The sequence below is a fragment of the Magallana gigas genome, chromosome 9, assembly GCF_963853765.1.
Source record: "Magallana gigas chromosome 9, xbMagGiga1.1, whole genome shotgun sequence".
Classification (NCBI taxonomy): Eukaryota; Metazoa; Mollusca; class Bivalvia; order Ostreida; family Ostreidae; genus Magallana; species Magallana gigas.
In genome coordinates, this window is record NC_088861.1 from 22,810,045 (window position 1) to 22,834,536 (window position 24,492).

The 24,492-nt window shown below is 31.7% G+C and overlaps 1 protein-coding gene across 4 annotated transcripts in view; it reads left to right on the forward strand.

Moving 5' to 3' along the window:
• Positions 1-992: 992 nt before the first annotated feature.
• The window catches only part of LOC105319705 (beta-1,3-galactosyltransferase 1), a 29,240-nt gene continuing 5,740 nt past the window's right edge, over positions 993-24,492 (forward strand). Inside the window, exons 1-2 of one of the 4 annotated variants that reach the window (XM_034475669.2) lie at positions 1,000-1,145; positions 21,929-21,982. In XM_034475669.2, coding sequence (XP_034331560.2) covers positions 21,974-21,982 — 9 coding nt within the window. In that variant the 5' untranslated portion in view covers positions 1,000-1,145; positions 21,929-21,973. Of the gene's footprint in view, positions 1,146-2,817; positions 2,954-9,479; positions 9,733-21,928; positions 21,983-24,492 lie in introns of those variants that run through there. The other 3 variants (XM_034475670.2, XM_034475667.2, XM_034475671.2) reach the window with 3 other exon arrangements.

Consider the following 24,492-nt stretch of genomic DNA (forward strand, 5'->3'; position numbering starts at 1 on the left):
CTCTGTTTGATTTGATACGAAAAAATCACGAAATACAGACGATAGTTCCCAGGTTACAAAGCATTAATAATGAAAACGAAACGAAAATCAGAACAAGCTAACACCAACGTCATGTGTGAAAACTGTCAACGCATTGAAATATTTAGCCTCAATTTACTTCACAAAATCGGCACCAATATATTTTGCATGTTTCAAAAATTTCCCTTCATACGCGAACTGTTGCACAACAAGCAAATTCATCATAGTCAGATCGACCCTTTTTCGTATAATGTTATGGCTGCTTTAAACAAAGAACCTCGTTTTAGAAGTATGGAATACGAGTCTTGGTAAAATGGGTATGCAAACCCGGGTCGTGGCAAAATAAAAGCCGGGGCAGATCGGCAATCGTCAATTCCAAATACGCATTATTTTGCAGCAATATTTACAGCAAATACAAATATACTGGTCCATCAAATATCCTGAAATTTTAATGAGATTGGCAGATTAATAACTGCCAATCTTTTGTTTTTCCCAGGCCAAGTCTTGCCTACCAATTTTACCGGATGCCGAAACCGAAGCTATTAAACTGAATGAAACACGCCTTTCCTTTATTATTATTTTCGTAATAACTCAGATTTGAAATTGAATTAGCCCTAAATTTATATTTTCCTTCCCATAAGGATAATTTATGCTAAACTACGTTTAATTGAACTCTAGTTCTTGATAAGAAGATTTTCACCCCCCTTTTTCTTCAGTTTTAAGGTTTTCTCCGCTTTAAATACAGATCGGACTTTTATTTCTGCAATTTATATTTGCCCTCACATAAGGATGCTTTGTGCCAAATTTGGTTGAAATTGGATAAGCGGTTTTAGAGAAAAAGTTCAAAATGTAAAAAGTTTACAGACGAACGGACGGACAGACGGACGACGGACAAAATGTGATCAGAATAGCTCACTTGAGCTTTCAGCTCAGGTGAGCTAAAAATCGGTCTTAAATGTATTTGAAATGTTATTTCGTGTTACTCTAGCTGAAGTGATGAAGACACCTGACATTTAAAAATATTGGTTAGGTACCGCCTGGATTTCAGTTCGGCAAGACACTTCATTTGTAGACTTTATGAACACAGTTGGATTTATCCACAGATTAATCCTTGATCGACAAACAGTGTAAGAATATCTTTACTCTTGTATTCATATGCATTTTGATACACATTACTAGTTTTTTTAACATCCAAAAATAACAAAATTGTTTCCGTAATAGTTTGCTTTAACTGCCTTTAATTGACACAATGATAAGGTTTGTAGTTACTTTTAATGATAAAACCGATATCAAATCATCTAAAATTTACAAAGATAATTTTTCAAATTGTTTTTTATATACAATGAATTGTACATATACCTGGAAGTACCAAGTCATGTAAATTGTATTCTATCATGAATCTAATGGATCACAATTTTATATTCAAACTTCTGTCTAGAATTAAAATGAAAACATTTTGTAATTAGTTAAAATATGTCTGATGATGAATTACAATGGATCTTACGTTCAACAAAGATAACCAGGATACTTTTTGCAATTATTACTTTAGAATGTGTCAATTTATATCAAATTATTAAACTGAATTGCAATTTTGTGTTGTATCAGTTCACTGTTTCAGATTAATGAGGCGGACAAATAAATACAGTATATATTTTTTTTTATGAAATTGTTGCGACACCATTTATTAAATTGAAGTTTTTTTAATAAACGATGCTTGAATGCATTTTTTTAATAAACGATGCTTGAATGACGTTATGATAAAATGAAGCTTTGAAGGAGTTTGGAGGAATTAACAGAAAAGGTAAAATGTGTACGTCTTTGAAATTTTACACACAGAATAATTCTATTGGATTTATTCTTAGAGTTAATTAGGGTCTTCCGTTTTTCTATATAATGAAGAAAATGATTTTATTACGATTTGACAAAAATTGCTTTTGTAGTATTTTTTAAATTTGCATTGAAGTGCGAAAAATGGCGATTTCCTATATACTTCTATGATAAATATACCTGTACTTCGGAGTTGACCCCTAAAAAGAACCAGATCGACGATTTTTATGCCCGCCTTCGAAGAAGGGAGGGCATATTGCTTTGCTGCTGTCTGTCGGTCGGTCCACCAACAGTTTCCGTTCATTTTCTTCGCAGATGATGAACATATTGAAATGAAATTTGGTATACAGGTTTATCATGATAATATCTAGGTCAAGTTCGATATTGGGTATGATCGAGCAATTTTTGACCGAGTTATGGCCCTTGGACTTAGAAAAATTCCAGTTATTTGAAGTTTCCGCTCATTTTCTTCGCAGAGGATGAACATATTGAAACGAAATTTAATCTACAGGTATATCATGATAATATCTAGTTCAAGTTCGATATTGGGTACGATCGAGCAATTTTCAACAGAGTTATGGCCCTTGGACGTACATGTAAAAAAAATTCCAGTTATTTGCTGTTTACATTCATTTTCTTTGTGGATGTTTCCAATGGAGGGGGGCATAAGTGTTACACAAACATCTCTTGTTTATTTTTGAAACTTCACAAAAATACTAGATTTGGTGTAAATTATATATGATTGAAAAGAAGAAATTTGCAAAAACCCAAATCGGCCTCCTTAAATGAAACAATAACACTTAAAGGAGGTATTTTCTTGTACAGACATTGAGTTACAAAAAGCTTATAGATGTTAGCTGATAAAAAACAAAGGGATTAAAAAAAAAGATGAACTTATTCACAATGACACAATAGAAGAGAGTTCAAATTCCCAAAAAGCATGGCATCTTTTTTTACCCTTTTTTAACGTCCTGGTCGACTAAGAGTTGGAACATTTTATAACTCATGGACATAGATGAAGTGACATATTAACAAAATTTGTTGATGTAACGTCCAATTATATATTTAATTTATCCCAGATTTGTTAAATCCGATACTCAGAATTCAGGTAAGTTCATAATGCATTAAGTTGATTGATTTAATCAAACATTAGTGAAAGGGATGAAGTGTTTTCCTAACTAATGTCTAATTTGTATACTGCTATTTAATGTTTATGTAATTATTGTTAGTGAAACAAGATCTATATTTAATAGAGGACAACTACTATTTAATTATAAGTCCAAGCAATGAATCTTTATGGAAAAAACCCACATGTATAATACATAAATATGTCGTTCAAAATAATTGTCCAATTGTCCAGTTAGGACCCCCCCCCCCCCAATAGTCGACAATACACCTTAATCTATTTTGATTTTTATTAACATTTGTACCCATCCCTGAGACTCATTACTGGTACCATGGCCACAGTGTAAACAATTTTGAATCTAAAAAAATGAAATGAAGGCTTTGTCGTAAATAAATAAGTAATTTCTGTTGTATTGTTTCTTTAGAAGTCTCAGTATTTTAAATACTTCCTCTTGTTTAACAGTTTTGAACAAATGTATTGGGACTGCAGCCCCATGAGGTTAATCATAATTGGATATCGTAAGCCACGTGGTTTACACATAATAAAATGCAGGGGGGGGGGTCGTCTCAATATTGGATAGATATTTATAAATTGGTTAAAATAAAGATCTTAGTATGACATTGACTTTGAAATCTTATTTACAAAACAAACCACGAAAAAAGCTATTTAAAATGAGATACAAAACTATAAGTAAGAGAGTCAGAGAACAATTGAAGCAAGCGTTTTACCTGATCTACGAAGCTATAGCTAGGCTCATTCTTCTTGTTAAACCCTTGATTTTACTGATCACGCAAAGTTAAACAAAACCAACAATACGGGGTTGTCCCAAAAATTAAGTACACAAGTGGCGATATTCAGATATTCAAAGACAGTAAAATTCAACTTGTGCCACAAAGGGTTCAAGTCATTTACATTAAAATTAAGTTGTGATTTCAAATATTGTATGAAATTAAATTAGTAAAATGAAAGTACACTAGATCATAAACACGACATGCAGGAAAATGTCAAAAAAAAAGAATATTAAAATCAACAAGAATTGAAAAACGCAAATAAAACTACTTTTCGATGAAAAAAAATTAAATAAAAATGAAGATAAATTTGCTTAATAGTCTATTAGTGACCCATTGGTAGTTCTGCTTTAACGGAATTTTTAAAGATTTTATAGCGAGTTCTTGGCAGGATGGAGCGTGAACTCGTGATAAGAATGCAACTTAAGCGTTTTGGGCGGGCCGCCAGTACATGTGTAACTAATAAAATTTTGTAAAAACTTTGAAAAAAATCTTATGCCGTTTTGAAAGAAAAAAAATTAAAAATTAAAAGATCAGTTGTAAATGCATTTTGTAAACTAATGTTCAAGCAACATTGAAAAATATTGGACGAGTATAATGACATCAGGTGAATATGTCCGATAGAAATGGATGACAAAATGCTGAGTCACACATTTTGGAAAATGTCCCATGTCAACGTCATTAAATCAAACAAATGTGTCATATAACTCAGTCGAGATTAAAAAAAAAAATTCTGCTATTATAAAGGAGATAGCGCAACTGTCCATTTGGGTTAGTCGTACAATACATAATTTCAAATCTAAATTTTACTGATTAAATCTATATGATAATGTTATAATACGATTTTGCAAAAGCACAATGTTTAACTATATTCAGTTTTGAATAGTATAGCAAACGATAAGAAAAAATATTGCCTTAAGGTTTAGCAGTATCGAACCAACAACCTAAAAACCTAGTTCCATAAGGTTACCTAATGTCTGTTGCTCTAATCACTGAATCATTTCAGTCATAAAAAGGTGTGTTGTTTAAATGCAATATGCAACCATGGCTACGACATTACGTACTTCTGTTATTTTTCTTTAACGTTCAATTGTTGGGTTACAAATGATATTTTAATAGGTCCTCTTACCACGATTTTTGTTGATTAAAATTGGTTTGTTTTCCATTAGACCTTGCTTAGACTATGTCAAAATATGGAGCACATACCCAATTTATAAAATAATAGGTATTGAAGTCCTAAAAATGCGCTATTTGGATGTTTTGAGACGCATACGCCAGTTTAAATTAACATATTCTAAGTATTGGACATTTTCAAGGGTTAATAACCTATTATGTTAAATATACAATGCTTTGAATGATTCTTTAAAAATTATCAGACGTTTTGATATTTTAATTTTACAGTATCTTATCCGCCCTTATATCGTCATTTTCACGCCTAATCCACCCCCCCCTATGATATCAGTTCAGGAAGATATATCAGGATATCACTTGAGGATATCAGATATCAGGTAAACGACTTGGATCGATACCAAAGATAAATCCTTTGTTTGGGACCAGCGTAAGAGTAATAATGTTATTTTTTTACTCATTAGTTTTTACCACCCCAAAATCCAAATATTATAAATATTTCGTCGGTTGGTTGGTTTTATTGCCGTTCATTAACATCATAATATGGCCTGTGGGTACTATAAAATGCAAAATTTGATAAAAATGGGACAGTTGTTTTCTGGAATTGTTTACCATATTATGATTGTTTTTGCACAAAACTAGCGATGTAAAACGGGTTTGTTGATTCATTATATTGGATCTCAATTAAATATTTCTAAAACACACCTTCGCTCTATTTCGGCATAATATGCTTGCGCTATATACATGTAAACCCATTGCATACTATGCGAAAATAGATGAGAATAAAATTTGTAGAGACACTGATAGGAGGCATAACATGTGTTGTGTTGAGCCAGTTCACCGTTAGGGAGTAACTGATCCTAAAGAAACTGAGTTACAAAAGGCTGTTAGTTGTTAGCTGATATAAAACACAACTGATAGAAACGCCAAAACTTGAATATTTAAGATGAACTCGTACCGATAACACTAACACTAGAAGTTGCGGTTTTGAAAAGATGAGATCTTTATCATGGTATTTTAACGTCCCGATCGACTAAAAGGATGAAGATGTTATAATCCATGCAAACAGTTGTACCGACATTTTTGTAGTTTTTCAAGTAATTCCAATGTATGTTAAAGATTTGTTAAATCAAATACTCAGAATAGAATCATATTGCATGTTTATATCAAACAATAGTGAATTGGATGAAGACTTTATCTCTATTTGAAGTTTTGTCTGCATTTTGCTATTTACTTTTTACAGATATATAGGTAGTAAAACAAGTAGTTTGATATCTTAATAGAGGACAACGATTACCTAACTTCGAGTTCAAGAAATGTAACCTACATAAAATTACATTAATTTCGATAAATGATACATGTAACATCCTTTAAACGCATACGTTACCTCATTTCAACAAAGGCCCCGCTAATATATCGCGAATTGACCTTCGTTTATCTGAGAAGTAATTTATTATGAATGTTTACCGTTTCTGGACACCTGTTACTGATATCAGGGGCCACAGTTTAAACAAATTCGAATCTAAATATTGAAAATGTTTATCGTAAATGATGTAATTTCTATTGCACTGTCTCTATAAAAGAACCCTTTAAGACTCCAATCCATTAAAACTATTTAGTATGTTCTTTTTTATAAATGTTATTTTTATTATCATAGTGCTCCACAAATCGATTTATACCAGGTTAAGATAACTTGCTCTTAAAATTCATTTTAACTTGTTCTTGCGAACACGTGAAGTTAGTAGCCATTTGCAATTTTCAAGAAATTGTGGGTATGTTTCTAACGACAGAAATTCAGTATGTCATAAGGGAGCAGTAGTCGCGTTCGAGCTCGCAGTGCCAGCCAATGTAAAGCAGAATAATGACCCACGTAGAATGATGACTAGGGGTCAATTTTCGACGTAGAATAATGACCCTCGGTCATTATTCTAGTACATAGAAAAATGACTTTTTTGCATGGAGAATGTGTCTTTTTAAAAGACCGAGCACACTGTACGTGAAGAAAAGTGACCCCTGTAGAATAGTGACCCCTTATGAGACTAAGTGTAAGTATTAAGTCTAACAGTATCATTTCTTGTTAAATGTAAAATACTCTCTGCAATATTATAATTTTTTGGCAATGAACGAAATTCTGTTTATTTGTGATATTAAAAGAGTAGACTCTACATTGATCATGACTTATACTTGCATTGACTTGCATAATTTTCCCATATTGCTATATTGATAATTATATAAAATTTATATGAAAGTTTATGCGAGAACCTAGTAAGTTGCAAGAACTTGTGTTCGAACCCTTTGTATATTATATATACTATAAAATATGTTCAAACCAAAAATTTTATTTTGATTCTAAAGTGTAAGATGCATTCATCATCCAAAAAAATTCTAAGAGGAAAGGGTCCGCTCACCTCTAGATCCGCACTTTTAAATATTAGCTTTTGCTTCTATTTACTAAATAAGTGATAGAAATACAGGACAAGTTTTTTAAATGTCATCAACACACCACTTCAAATTCCTACCCTCACTTTTTGAAATTCATTGAAGCTCTTCAGTTCCACAACATTAACTCACACATAATTTTAGCTGCTATGTCACTAACAGCTGTTGAGTTTTTTTTTATTCCTTTGACGACAGCAAGTCTACTTTAGAAAAAAAAATCAAAAAGCATAATATGAAATATATCCAATGAAATATGAATGCTTGTGATTGTCATGTAAAGACCATAGTTAATGACAGAGTCCCCTTATTTATTTACTTGGCTAGACAACTTGGCATTAAAGTACATCACTACATCAAAACTTATACTTTTAAGACATTTCATTACAAGATGGTGATTTAAATATTTTTGTTAAATTGCTTGTATCAATCTATTTGGTTGAATATCATCATAGCTCTGTGGTTTAAGTATCAGGCTTGTGAACTGCAGATCACGAGTTCAAATCCTGGGGCTTTTCCCGAGGTGCAGGGAACAGCTCAGTATGATCAATATATATATTGAATTAAATTTTAGAAAATCATAATCGTTACCAAAAGTTGCATATTTTTCACCTTTTTGACATTATATACTTCTTATGCATCATGCTATCTATCATAATCAAGTAATTTTCAGCTGATTTGCGAAACTATTTTAAGATTCAGTGAGCCACCTTAAACAAAATGGAGGAAAATCAAAAACCTGCCTGTCTTGCCATTTTTTTTTTTAAAAATTAATCTGTTGCTACAGCTATCATGTTTAGCTTACAACTGACTTAATCTGCCACTTAAGCATTCCGTCTTTAAACAAGTACAGTTTGATTAGATTTAATAACTGTTGATCAAACTGAATATTTGATTGTTCAGTTTACAAGTCTTTGAATATATTGTTTGACGTTTGGTATGAAACATGCGGTAAATATGTGTGATCTTCCTTCAAAGACAACATTTTCCGCATATTCTTCGCATTTTGGTTAAGGTTGGTGTTTTCCAACAAGTGCTGTTGTCATGTCCATTTATTTCTGTGTAAATGAATTTTGCTCTTGTTTTGAACCAGGGGTAAAAACCGCAATCTCCACTTTGTGATGCTGATAGTATTGATTGTTCAGAGGTCTCGAAATAACTCGTTAAGACTCTCACTAAGTATCAAACACTTAAATATATTGTGAAATGGATTGCAATCAGATATATTTTGACATATATCGTTTGTTTACCTTGCCGAAAATCAAATCAGAAAACAGATGAAACATCCCTCTAACTCATAAAGGCCTACGTAGAATCCGGTCTGTTAGAGACGGAGCCGATACGTCATAGATCCTGTAGTAACGGTGACGTTTTCCTGCTCATCATGGTCCCAAGTGCTGTGTCAAACTTCAAACAGAGAGACGCTATCCGTAGAACGTGGGGAAACGTTTCAACAACAAAACCTACAGTAACTGTTCTGTTGAAATTTATGTTAGGTTAAAGTAAGGATACTGTTCATTAAAGCCTTGCAGAAACCAAAAATTCTGTTTATGATGATATTTTGTTCGAGGATATACTGTAGAATCATTAAATTTCGTGGGGGCCAATTTTCGTGGATTTATTAAATTTTACAGGTTCGTGGGGACGTAATTTCGTATATTCTCTAAAACCTACAAAGGAAATATGATTTATTACCCTAATTTATTAATTCGTGAAGGATGTTAATTCGTGGATGAGAGGTACCCACGAATTCCACGAAAATTGAGCCACCACGAAATCTAATGATTCCACAGTATTGGAAAATTATTAAATTCTGTCACAAAAATCTTTGCGTTGTTACTGTGGGCTTCCACAAATTGTAAGAGAGTGAAATATCTTTTGAAAATTGATGACATGTTCCTCAATCGTCCGAGACTTTTGAACGAATTAACTCTTCCATAAAACAAACACTATATCCAGCTGCAAAGAGTCAGTGGTGCTTCCCCTTTCCGATTTTCATTCTCGAAATGGAAAATATCGAGATCAGATTACAAAAAGGATTGTTATCCAGATTATATTGCAGGAACTGCTTACATGTATCTGATCAGTGGGGATATCATTTCGAACATATATCGGGCAACACGCGGAATGTTCAGCATTTCACTTTGAAGACGTATATATAACAGGCTTAATATGTAGAAAAGAGATAGGTACCGTTGCTTTAGAACATAAAGGTTTTAATTGTGGATATCGAAACCGAGGTCCTTGTGGAAATAACTTCAAATTTCAGATAACAGGACATCACTATACACCGAGGGAAATTCAAAGAATGTGGCTGGAGCTACAAGATCGATGGTCTTATTTTCGATTATAGCTAGTGGATCATTATATTCGAGGGGTGTTTATTTCAACTCTTACCCTCCCAAACAGGTACTATTCATTTTATTATACTGAATGTTTTAATTTTAAAGAAAACTTTACTGCTTTTATATAGAAATTACGTGAATTTTATGGCGAACCGTACGCGCATAATTTACGCGCATGTAACAATCCGTTGTGTTACCCGTTGCCAAGTGTGTTGCTAACACTGAGTGTAATAGAACGAATTATTAACTGCGTCTAAAGCAATCAGATTTCAGTATTTAACATGAAAGTATAATAATCTAAATTGTTTAATAGTTTACCATACGCGCGAGGGTATTTTACGCACTTTGCATACACCCACCAGTGCTTATAAGTTACGTTGAGTTACGTTGTGTATTGTGAATGGCAGATGTTAGGGAATAAATTTATCAGCTATTTACTGTGATTACTTATATCACAAGTTAGGTGGCTTTTAATTAATACTATAACATATCGCTATTTGATCATTACTGATCATTTGGTCGATGGTACAAATACCGTGGATTACGGGACGTCTGTTCTTAACATTTTGAGGGTGGTTTCTTTGAGGAGAGTTGGTACGTTTAGTCGTTCAAAACTTTTTTTTTCAAAATTATCTTTTAATGTTAGTACTATCAAATATAAAATTGTGCTGTAACTGTAAGTTAATCTTATTATTATTCCTGAGTTTTATTGAGTTGTTCGGAAATTATTAGAATTTTAATTTGATTAAAATTGATTGCATTTTAAAGTATATTTGACTGAGAATATATTTTAGTAATATTTTTTTTTCTTTTTTCATTTCTTAATAAATAACTTAGTAACAAACCAGTCGTCTCTCAATGCATTAAACTGTGATATGCATAGTGGTTTTGCCTTTCCTTTACAATACTAACAAGTTTACATGTAACCATTGGCAACAATACAGTTACTGAACTGTTAGTTCATACTTTTGGTGATTTAGTTATATTGTTATTTAATGGCTATGTGTCAACCATAATGATTAATTGAGTAATTTGACTCAGTTTGCAGGAACATAAATCAAAACCCGTTTTACAGTAAAAAAAAAAAATTGCATATTACGGGCTTATCTTATCAGAGAAATCCCTCCTTTAGCCACTCCTTTAAATATTGGAGTTCTGGTGATACACTATTGAATAAATCATTGATCACTAAGTAGTTTTATGTGTAATTAGAGTATGGATGAGTTGTGTGAGTGAGTGAAATTGTGATTTTTTTTGTGTGTGTCATTGAATAAATTCAATCCAATTTCTGATGAATCTTGATTATTTATTTGAATGAATTTATGAGTTCTGCACAAGTGCGACTGGTATTGACTTAAATTTGTTAATTGGCTCTGTGCAACATTAAGATATCTTACAAAAGTAATGCTACTGCAATACTTTAGAGCTCAATAGGTAAGCAAAAAATTTCAGTAGTTAAAAGATGAGACAAGATTAATGTGTTATTTTTTGTAATGTAATTGTGGTTATTATAAAAAACAACAATTGAAACAAAAATTATGCAACAGCTAAGCGCCCGATGATCAATTACTGAATTCCTACTTTTTTAAATTAATTGGTTGATTTGTTTTAAAGAACATGTTTTAAAATATCTTGATCTCAAAAAAATAAATCACATTGAGTAACAAATAATTGTCGCATTTGTTATACTTGTAACGGTCTGAAAGCTTGGGAAATGATTTTTTTTTTGGGGGGGGAAACATCCACTATAACAAGGTATACAAATCTATTACAATGCCTAATATTTGACTAATCTATTTCAATGACTGACATTTGACTAATCTATTACAATGACTGACATTTGACTAATCTATTACAATTACCGACATTTGACTAATCTATTACAATGACTAATATTTGACTAATCTATTACAATGACCGACATTTGACTGATCTATTACAATGACCGACATTTGACTAATCTATCACAATGACCGATATTTGACTAATCTATTACAATGACCGACATTTGACTAATCTATCACAATGACTGATATTTGACTAATCTATTACAATGACCGATATTTGACTATCTTTTACAATGACCGATATTTGACCGATGGAGAGATTTCAGCCATATACAGTGAATGACAGTGGCCCTTATTAAAAAAATTATCAATGGTGTAAGAACAGTTGCCGTTCCTTTTAATTTCATGCTTTTTAATTTAACACAATATACATGTACAGGGAGTATATTCTACATATAAAATATCTGTGTTGAGCTCCAATACCGTAAAACTAGGAGGAAAAGCTTTTTATTGAATATCATTATAAAGTAGGTAACTGATTTTCTTCTCCCTTCCTATTGATTAAGGGATTATTTCTATTTAACAAAATAAAAAGGGTAAAAAGGAATAAGATTTTTGAAATGAAATCTACACAAACTCCAAGTCCAATCGTCCGGATAGTAAGAAGGCCCAGATATCTTAAATGTGTCTATTGTCATAAATGATAAACTAATTTGTTTATTATAGCGAGCTCTAAGACCCAGTGCGCGCGAAAACGAACGAGCTTAACCTACAGATTCAGCAAGAAAAATGTTTTGACAGCATTCCATAATGCCCTCTAATGCTTTTTGAGAGTTGGTTTTAATCAACTCTCCTACATGTATGCACTTACTCGGGCAAAGCGAAAGTGAAACAGTGTTTGGACCTAAGCACAAATCAATAACGTTACCGCTGACAACACTTAGTTCTTGAAAAAAATCGATAAATTCGATGCTATGTATTCTGAAGCATTGTTTTACAAGAAAACTTATTTATTAATACCATGAAAATAATAAGATTTTAAATTGTACAAACAGTTTAGATATTTTTAAAGTCGTATGTATTCCTACGCTAGAGTTCAGTGTAGTCTCGTTCAACCAGACGCTTGGCTGTCTCCGTTAATATCCGACAAAACAGGGTCTCTCTTGCTTGTCGAAGATAAACGGAGACAGCCGAGCGTTTGGTTGAACAAGACAAGAGTTCAATCTTGCCTGGATCCATACAATTTCTGAGAAATATTTCGATTACTGATACTACGTGCCATGCAAGATCACATATCCTTGATTTAAATACACGATAATCGATAAAATCAACTCCCGTCAGTACTTCAGTACTTTGATTTTAAAGTAGTACTTGAGCTGACATTGAACTCTAACGAGGACGATTGCAGCTTAAAACTGATACATATTACAAAATTTGGTCAATATATTTTGGCTATTTGCAGTTTTAATGTTTTTCAATGTAGATGGACAAACAGTAGTTACAAAATATGGAAACCTAGACCCCATATTGTTCCTAATCGGAAATGATAAATGCGTCGCCACTATCGCTCGCAGGCGACACGCGTTCCAGTTATCTGCGACGAAGGCAACACTGGCAAATCCGGCGATGCCGGTTAAATCGAAAGCATCCTAATGTACTGTTCCTTGAGGTTTGAAGACACATTTTGAGTATTGCACAAGCTTTGATGAGACCCAAGAGATTTTTACACGCTTAAATTCCTTTGTATTGAGTCGAGATACGTAAACAAATTATTATAGATTTTAACATATGATGTCACAGTGATCTCGCGCTTTATTTCTGCGATGAATTTAGAGGTGGAATCAAACATTTGTAATTCGTGTACAAACAATTTCAGTATAAACTGCGGTACCTGCCTCAGATGATTAGTTTTTAAAATTGTTTGGCTATGATAGAGAGGTTTTATATAAACAAGCAAGAGCTATATTTTACTTACTGTCATACTGATCCAATTTTAAACTAATTTTGCATACATTAAATTACACACCTACAAACAGGGACCGGGGCACGGATACAAAGTTTGTATTTAGAATGCAAATAAGAACAAATGTTTAGAAAATATTAACCAGGAAAAATAAATTAACATAATTAGGATAAAAACATTCTTGGTACGAAAGAAAAATAATGTTTATCGTTTACACTTTCAAAAAAATTATCATAAACACAAATTATATTTTACAGACTGATCAATTCTCTCCAAAAGTAAAGAAGGGATTTGGGGGGAAGCAAGTCTATGTATTTCGTAAAAAAAAAAAAAAAGAAGAAGAAGATGGGTGAATAAGGCGTGTAAAATGCCCATGTGAGGAATGATTAGAAACTGCAAAAGAACAAGATACAGTATTGGCATTATTTGGCCGCAAAATTTACGATTCTTTCAACGTCTTTGTCTGCGTTATTGAAGTTGTGCATTGTACTATTTAACGCTATCGACGCTGAGTGAGAAGCTGATTAGTAGAATGCATTTAAAATTGACAAGTAACTATTTAGCCCTAAATATTGTTCCACTGATTCTTAAATCATGCACACAGTACAGCTTACGAACACGGACGGTGCGACACGGCTCAACAATGTGTAACACCCGGTGTATACATATATATGTAAAAAAAAATATGGAGGATTCAAGAATACTTTTTGGTTTTATTTAGTTCTTTTTAACAAACTTGACTATGTATTAATTTACTAATTAAATAGAAACTAAGGGGGGGAAATAGAAAACAACAACAGCAAATTACAAGACAAACAACGCTTAAACCTATACGAGGGTCAATCAAAAAAATACGAAGACTTTTGTCTTAGCTATGTTACTTAACGTCATATCAATACTAAATTTGGTAGACTGTTAAGTATGACTTTCATAAAAAATATATGATAGACAGCCGCATTGTCTTCGCATTTTTTGATTGACCCTCGTACAATTGTTCCGGTGGATATCGCCGACATATTGAAAGGCTTAATCAAAACACTAATAATTTCTTTTTTGTTTAAATCATGTTTAAGTCACTTTGTAGCTATAAGATCGTATACGCAGTAGTCTGATCAATTTAAATAGCGCGTAGAATTATAACGGTAGAACATATATTGTCTCCCGTAATATTTTCTCACGAACTCTTTTCAACGAAATCAACTCTAAGGGCGGATGAAAACAAGTGTACTTTCTCAAAAAGAAAAACATAGTTTTATATTTTGTGTTATTTTTTTTCTATAATGCATGTTTGTGATGTACATTCACATGTCACATTGTAGGAATAAGTGTACAATTTTAGGTAGTGATGTTTGTCGAAGCGAGAGAACAAATAGCTTGGATATTGATTGCCAAAAAGTTCATTAAAAATCATGTGAATGAATGAAATGAATACAACTGTTTATATTTGTGCCAGTTTATAACCATAACGTATTGAATTGTTAAGGAAGTTTTTTTTAGATCCATTTATCAATTCGTTTGATTAAAATCTTCGACTGTTCGCAGAGCTACCTCTTCTATTTGTTTATTTGCTTCGACAAACAGCGCTGCCCATAACTGTACACTTCCGTTCCTACACTGTGCATATGGTATATTAGTTTTTATAGAAGGAATCGTAGAATCAGTGGATCGGTATATAAAGTTCCTTCCGTGATTTTGTCTTAAAGTTTTTGACTATATCTTTACAAGCCACTTTAAAGGTTTAGATAAAGTTCCTTCCATGATCTTGTCTTAAGGTTTATCAGACTTTTTAAACACTTAGATAGAGTTCCTTACATGATCTTGTCTTAAAAATTTCCAAAGGTACTTGTATTTACATGTAACTGACTCACTACACCTTGGAATAGTGTCTCAAATCAACAGAAATTTTCTTGATTAGAAAAGATGCAATGTTTCATAATGCATCAGAAGTATATACATGTAAGTCATATAGGCGAAAATATATACAATTTTGTATTTAAACACTTATAATTTCAAAAGTTCGATAAAATTGAAATGAAACGCATGCAAATTTAAACTTGTTATTTGCGGTTCACAAGCCCGAAACTCATGCACAGATACCGGTATGATTTACAACACAGATAGAGTTACTTCTCGCGTAAATATGCATGGCGTCGCGTTTAAAATTTCAACGTCTTGCTAAAAATTGGAACAGTTTTCAATATAAATTTCATGATGTATATGTTTAAGTCACATATATAAGTTATATACCATTGGATTTGATAAATTCAAGGCTTTTTAAAATGTTTGGTGCTGTGCATATTTGAAACACGGCAAATTTCGGCCAATAACGTCCCTTGTTCTTAAAATATCATTAGATCTGATAAATTAAAAAAAAAATAATTAAAAACAGTGTATATTTGACATAACATCGGTTTGTAACCCTTAAATATTTTAAATACTAGTATGCGTGTCAAAACCTCCAAATAGTGTCATTTTTATAACTTCAGTGCCTTTTCTCTTATAGAGTGGCTCTGAGCTCCATATTTTTGTCATAGTCTAAATGCTGTTTTATGGAATTCAAACCGATTATAATCAACAAAAATGTGGAGAGATGACCCACTTTACTTTAAAAATGTCATTTTGAACATTTTAGAAAAATAATACAAGTCCGCAAATCCGTGGCCATGTCTCATGTAGCATTTAAACAACGTACTTTGTTGTGAATGAAATGGCTCAGTGGTTAGAGCACCAGACAAAAGGTTATTTTATAGAGCTTGGGTTTGATACCACCAAAACGTAGGTAATTTTTAACTTTTTCTTATCGTTTTTTGAAATATTTCAAACTGAATATAGTTAGAAATTGCCCTTTTGTAAACTTGTATTATAACATATAAAATATATTTAATTGAAAAAATGTTAAATTTGAAATTGTATTTTACGACTTAACCAAATGGGCAGTTTCGCCATCTTATTCCCCCATCTTCTTTAACTTAAAAATATTATACGAGGGTTGTTCGGAAATTATTGACACAACACAAGTATTTTGCTTTCTAAGTGACAAATATGTCTGATGTCAACGGTTCTTAAATATGTACAGGAACACTTTAACAGACGTTTCACGGAAAGTTGACTTTTGGGAAGCAATAACTCGTTTTATTTTCACAAAAAAATCCAGAATGGAAAAGATACGTAAACGTTGATATCATTAAATTAAAAAAAATAGATGAAACATAAAGAATAATTCATGTTTTCTGTTTCTTTGTAAGGCGTATAAAACATAGGAGCAAGGAGAAACGTTAAAATGAAGTTGTGATGAGATTGGGGTTGCTCCGGGTCACCAGACATAAGCAAGTTTTTCAGTTCACCCGAAATTATGTAATGATGTCATTCACTGGAAAATTTCGACATTGATAAATGGTACCTTGGTTAAAGAGACAGTACAGCTGAGAACATATGTGTGAATAAGTTCAGATTTACCCATTGTATCGTTAGAAAATAAGAAATAACGTTGATCGTAATTGTTGAAATACATAAAAATCCCTTTCACATACCTAATTAACGTAATTATGAGCTTCAGGAAATTTAAGGGTCGTTTAAACCGGAATAATCTTATGTCGTTTATTTGTACCTGTGAACTTTGATTGACTGTAATTGATACGTGCTGAAAACTAGAAGGTCTTCGTCTGACTACGGTCATCTTTACTAGGTTAAAGGGACTCTCTAAAGGGAACACATCATCACTTTCTCGATAATTTAACGATGGTTTACCAATTACGGTTAATTTTAAAATGAACAGACAGAAATATGTCAAATAACCCTTCAAGGGGCCTCATTTACAAAAATGAATTTAGGTTGTAGCAACTCCTATGATAAACACGTAAAATACATGCTTACAAAATAATAATTGTGGTAATTATAAAAACTTTGAACAATTATTACCTGGAAGAAGTAGAAAAGACACACCTATATCAACAAACATGTCCAGAAGAATATTCGCGAGCCCTGCATGTGTTTTGTTTACAGTAAATACGCATGCGTATTAGTATAGAAGGCTGAACCCCGTAAAACGTTGCGATGTAATTATGTATTTATGTATAGGTTATAAGTTATTATTAATTTTAATGAAATAATTAGATTTATTTAATGGAGAACTTTGTAATTTTGTTAAAGTTTATACATTCATGAATAGTACAAAAATACCGAACCCGATTGGAAAAATTTTCAAGTCGTTTTTTGATAAGATGCGCGGTACTGTCTATTTAACTTTTTAGTCAAATTTCAATGGTTAATCTTTTTTCTTAAGGGGGTGAGAGTAAATATCTCAAAAATTTCCAAATAACCCTCATATAAGTAAATAACTCTCTCTCTCTCTCTCTCTCTCTCTCTCTCTCTCTCTCTCACACACACACATTTTTAATGCTAGTTGATAAATATCAAAATATCATTACTAAGTTGCCAATGTTGCAAGGTGTGTGTAATTATTGCTGCGTTCGCCACAACAGTAGCACCGTAAACATATTAATTGGTGTTGATTCTGTTGTTTTTGTCTTTAATACTTAAAAGTAACAAATTAGAGTTGTCCTTTGAATTCGCCAGTTTCAAAGTATTAATACAAGTGTTATATTAAAAGAAGATGGGGGAACAAGATGGCGCAACTGTCCATTTGGTTTAGTCGTAAAATACAATTTTAAGTTGAACATTTTTTTTCAATTAAATATATTTGATATGTTATAAAACAAGTTTACAAAAGGGTAATTTCTAACTATATTCAGTTTGAAATCTTTAAAAAAATGATAAGAAAAAACTTTTTAAAAAGATTTGGTGGTATCGAACACACAACCTAAAAACCCAAGTTCAACTAATGTCTGTTGCTCTAACCACTGAGCCATTTCATTCACAACAAAGTGCGGTGTTTAAATGCTATATGAGACGTTGGCCACGAATTTACGGACTTGTATTATTTTCTAAAATATTCAATTGTTGGGCTACAAAATGACATTTTTAAAGTATAGTGGGTCATCTCTCCACATTTATGTCGATTAAAAACGGTTTAAATTCCATTAAACTGCATTTAGACTAAAACAAAAATATGGAGCTCAGACCCACTCTATGAAAGAAAATGCATTGAAGTTATAAAATTGACACTATTTGGAGGTTTCGACACGCATAAGCAAGTTTGAATCAACCTATTGCAAGCATTGAAAATATTTAAGGGCTACAAACCGATGTTACGTTAAATATACATTGTTTTTAAATTTTTTTTAAAGTATCAGATTTAATGGTATTTTAATTGTGCAGTATCTAATTATTCCTCATATGGGTTTTTTCACGCCTTATTCACCCATCTTCTTTAAATTCAAAGATTTCTTAACTTGTCTTTAACAATCAGATTGTTATGGACAAGTTAAGAAGTCTTTGGGGTTTTTTTTACTTTTAATTTAACACAAGGAACCTTGATTTATATTTCGTCAAAAATATTAATCAAACAAAAATAATAATAATAATCAAATCTAGCTAGATATATTGTGCTCAAATGTGAACTGTGCCTATTGTGTTATGTTTTTAACAGTCTATTTCTAGACACGTCAATGATTTTTCCACCAATGGACTTCCGACATTCTCTCCCTTTTATTTTTATTTCCGGTTTTGTCTTAATCTTATAAAGAATTCATAAGGCACATCGTTTAAAATAACTTTATAAATACCACAAAGCTATGAAAAAAACTTCCATATTTATTAAGTACACTCTTCCTTTGAAATAAAGGGATTTTTTTTAAAAAGTGATTGCACTTGACAGGTGCACAGTGTGATATCCAAACCATGTACAGTGAGGCGTAACTAACCAGCACTGTCAGTAATATTTGACAAAGATTTGGGAAGTCCGTGTGTTTATACAAGCCACTCATATGTCTAGCAGGTGAAAAAAGGTGTAAACTCAATTGACAGGTGTATTTTTTATGTTGTATTAAGCGGACTATCATTAACTTTTTATCGTCCTGATAAATGATGCAATAGTTCAATAGTAATTTGTGGTAAAAACAGACCATACAATGTAGATCCGACAGGTGCGAATCCAGAACGCGAAATTCCGGATATATGAGACAAAAAAAGAAACGTTAAAAAAATCTGTTCCCGGAAAAAAAGTCCGTAAAGTGAAGAGTCCAGATTTTTGGCGTCCGGATATCCAAAGGTCCACTGTATATAAAGTAATTAACAGAATGGCTTCTTAAGCTTTTAATTCATTTACATTTTCAGTAAAATGGTTGTATATCTATTTGATAATTGATGCTGACTTTCTGGCAATATCTGATATTTTTTTTAAAATCAGTATTAAACACGTTAATCAAACTTTTAATCAATTTTCGGTTTTAAAGAAGATTTTGAAAAAAACAAAATATTTTCCTCATTGCAATAACCAAAGGAGAATCAATAAAATTAATATATAATTTATTGATTATCTTAGACTTCCCTGTCCCTTTATTGCTTTAAAAAATTATTTTGACTGTACTATATTTGCTATGTTCGAACCCTGAAATTCAAACCATAATGTCATTGGCATTTGTGTAGGATAAATGCTCAATCTGATTTATATAAAATGCCAGTTTTAATTCGTTCACTTTGCAATTCAGCGATGATGGATTCGAAAGTTAAATTTCGTTTAGTTGAGCTTTGACCATTTTTCCAAAAATGTAAATAGACAGAATTATTGTGTACTAATATCATGCAGTTTATCTACTAATGGAGAACATCTAATCTATTTATGAAATGTAAACACTGTTGATTCAAAAAATTGAGATCAATCTAGCTGACATATGCAGTTTATATATGCATCTCAATATTCAAGGCATGATTTGACAAACAGATCGCAGAAAAAAAGATAGACCTATGTCGATTTCCGTACAAAATGGTGTACGGATAAACTCGGTGTTCATATACGTTAAATTCATAGTTAATGAATTAACTTTCAGATTTTAGCTCACCTGAAACAGAGGTTAAAGAGAGCTTTTCTGATCACCTTTTCTGATCGTCCATCTGTCGTTCCGTCGGTCTGTCTGTCCGTCCGTCTGTAAACTCTCACATTTTTATATTTCTTCTTTAGAACCGCTGGGCCAAATTTAACTAAACTTGGTACAAAGCATCTTTATGGGAAGAGAATTCAAAATATTATTAATAGGGTAAAACCCTTTTTTTAATATTAAAAATAGTGAAAATAGGATGTGTTTCCTCAAAATCTTCTTTCTAAGAACCACTGCACCAAAAATGCAATATTAAAAGAAAGCTTATATTAATATATAGTAAAGATTTAAAATTGTTAAAATCGTGACCCCTGAATCAATACTGGGGTTCCAAGAGGGGTGTACAGTTTAACAAAGATAGAGATAAGGAACGTGTTTTAAGATCTTTTTCTCGAGGACTACTAACAATACTACAAGTTGGTAGATTGCTATGCAAGCATCCTCATATTGTGTAGATTCTAAATTGTTAAAACCGTGACCCCTTGACCAATACTGGGGCCTTAGGACGGATTCAAAGTTCAACATAGAAGTATATATGAAAAAAAAAATAGAAATATTCTTCTCGAGAAATACGATGCCACGTTTAGTTACTTAACTATGTGAGCATCTTCATATCTTCATATACTCATTCAAGGTCACATTAACCTACTTTTGCATTTTACAATTAATTATAGTATTACAATAATTTTTACAACTTGTTATCTTTAATATGTTGAAGCCTACATGTAGGATAATATGATTGGTCAATTGATGCAGCTAGATCTTAAAACATGATGTCCAAAACAAGTCAGCTTATTTTTTATGACATATTTCTATATAATATAAACTATTGAAATATGAGAATTTTACAACATTTTGAAAGAGTTTCATATTTAAAAATTTCGGTATAGAATAATTCAAGAACTGTTGTTCATGTGAGCGATGTGGCCCATGAGTCTAGTGTTAAAACAACCATGAGAATGGTTTCGTTGAGATAGGGTTAACATCTTGTGTATTAGCATTTGAAAATCTATAAACTTTAAAATGTATAAAACAATATGAAGATACATGTATGTGCATACATGTAAGCTGTTTCCCTTGTGTTATTATTATCTGAGATCAAAAATAATGAGGTCTATTATAAAGCGTTTTATTATGATTCAAATTACTAACTTTCCTAAATCAGTATCAACATTCAAAGATTTTTCTTTTGATTAAATATAAATAATTGCGTTAATATTGCCAACAGAAACTAATGATTATCTACTAAGCATTGTATTGCATGTGGCAGAGTGACTTATCGTCCATTTATCAAAAAGTGTCATCCTAAAAAAACAGCTTTAGTTTAAGGCATACAAAATATTTTTGAAAATGTTGATTTGACTGATAAAGTTGTTGCATAGTAGTTTTCGATATCGTTATTTTGACTAAAAATAAATGCGCCTACACTTACTTCATGTTGCCTCGATTTCATTTCGTTTCCCGAACCTTTTCCTTCCGTTATGATATTCATTTCTTTATGTTTGGACATTTTAGCTTGTTGCAGCGAGTTTTAGATTGCCGTCATACTTCATCGATGCCATGAAAAAGGTAGGAAAGATATTAACTTTCTTATATTTTATTATTTATATTAAATATGAGTTTATGTTGGTAAACTTTTTCCAAGAACAATGAGTGAAGCAGGCGACCAAACCCAATGGCGGGGGAAAAGTATAACAACTTTAAATATTTACTACATGATTATCAGTAGAAAAAAAAAAACCTTTTTAAAATTTATCTCTATTTCTATAATTCGTTTATGTTAGTTCATCATTACATCAAGATTATCAACCAAAATTTAGGAAAGATTAATTTTCTTCACACTGATCTTGGCAATTGGGATTGCAAACTGAAAATAATTATTTAACCTGATCAAAATAAGTTTGAAATCTTTGTTACTGTGCATGTTGAGACAATGAACGCATCTATGCTAAAATGTCTGAGAGCGTTTTGACCCAATTGTTGTTTGACAACATTAACGGTGAGTAACAGTAAGTACTCAAAGGGGTAACAGAATGTGTTTGTGTAAAGGTTACTTGTGGCAATTAGCAAGGTATTATGGGAAAGCAAATAGAAAATCAGTACTGTAGTTTAATCTCTATAATCACAAGTTTAGGTAAAAAATTAAATGCAGGTTTTTTTTTTAATTCAACTTTTTCTTCTTTTACCTTTTTATTCATGTTTTTCATATTTTATAATTCTTAAAATGAAAAAAAAAAACAACAACTAACAATGGACAATGACTATGCATACAGTGAATATAAATGTATCTTATATATATTAGACTAATCCTTCAGTAAAAAAATCATTATCAATTTTCACAGGATCTATAGGAGCCTGTTTAATATGTAATCAACCTCTATCGACTTTCTGTGTTATAACTCTGCACTCATTTATTTATGACATTTTTACAAAGCTGGTGTTTGAATTTGCAATTATTATTTGCAAAAGAATTATTCCTTTTTGTATTTGTTTTCATCAAAGTAACTGGGATTTTTTTATTGACATATTTTATTATTGTGGGAAAATTTATGTTATTTCCTGAAATGACAAATTCTGTTATAAGCTTTCAGTTTGTACCCTAAGTTCATTTCTCTAAAGTTCTAATTATCTAATATATATAATTAATACCTCGCATCGGAAATTTTTCCGCGTTGAACCATATTTCTGTTCGCTAGCCTTAAAGAATCAAGGAAAATCAATATAAGTAATATATGTGCTAATCAAAATATCGGAAAAAAAATATGATTTCTAAATTGTTTTCATTCTATTATTAATTACAGTTTCACATTTATTATCAAAAAATCAATGTGATTGCGTTCATTAGAAAAAACCCCCAACAAAATACGGTTGTTAATATGAGAGAGAGAGAGAGAGAGAGAGAGAGACGCTTCCGGTGGGTTTAAGTTTTAACAACAATTATCCTCTATAAATTATGAGCACAATTTGTCTTTCATTTTCTTAAGTGGTTACCTATATAAATATATGCCCTAATTATGAAGAAGTCAACGATCCTCTTCCTCTACACACCGAATGCCAACCTCTGCAAAATATTTAATTTGTTGCAAGCTGAACGCATTCTACTTTTCAATGGAATCCATGCTACAACGAATTCATATAATATATGCTTATCAACACTCAATCTGACTTGATTACTTATGGAGAATAACCACAAACATAATATTATTATACATTAGAATCCTCCAACCTTTTACAGCCATGCTCTATATGCTTTTTAAAACAATTGACGATTTCAATAGACCAAACAGAGTAGTGTTTCTACATCAGTACTGAACTTTTTATTCCGAAGCAATCGAGAATAATAAGGTCAAGTAAGAGTCGACAGACCCCCCACAGAGCAAATTCAGCCAAGATTGTCGTTTTCAGTTTTAAAAGCTCTTTATGATTTGAATGCAAGTATTACAAGTACATATGACGCTTAACCGTGCATAGAAATTCATGAAATTAAACATTACGTAAAATGAAAAAAATTTCCATTACACAAGACTGCACTATCCATGTTTTTATTTTCTGCCTTTCTCACCGGGGCGGAATATATAAATCAAATTCAAATTTAATTGACACTTTCACAAACATGTGGTTGACGACTTCCTTCATCAATCAAATGTTCTATCTTGCATTTGGTTAGTTCAAAAATAAAATTAACATATAAAGAGCTATTGCATAATTTATTTCTTACATTTTTTTTTATCGTTTGACCGTTTACAGATACCGTATTTATGAAACCGGAAGTTTTCTTTCTTTCATTTTTTTTTTTTTAGATTCTTAGAGAGTTAATAAGTTTTACGGTGTTATCGTTGTGGCGAGCGCAGCAAGAATTACACATTTATTTTGCATCATTGTCAACTAAGTGATATTTTGACAATTATCAACTAACATCAAAGAATATTTTAGAGAGAGAGAGAGAGAGAGAGAGAGAGAGAGAGAGAGAGAGAGAGAGAATTACGTAATATTTCTAAGTTTAAAAAAATATTTATACAAAAAAACATAGATTTGTTTCCCCCTTAAACCGGAGATCAGTCTGTAATTAAATGTAATTT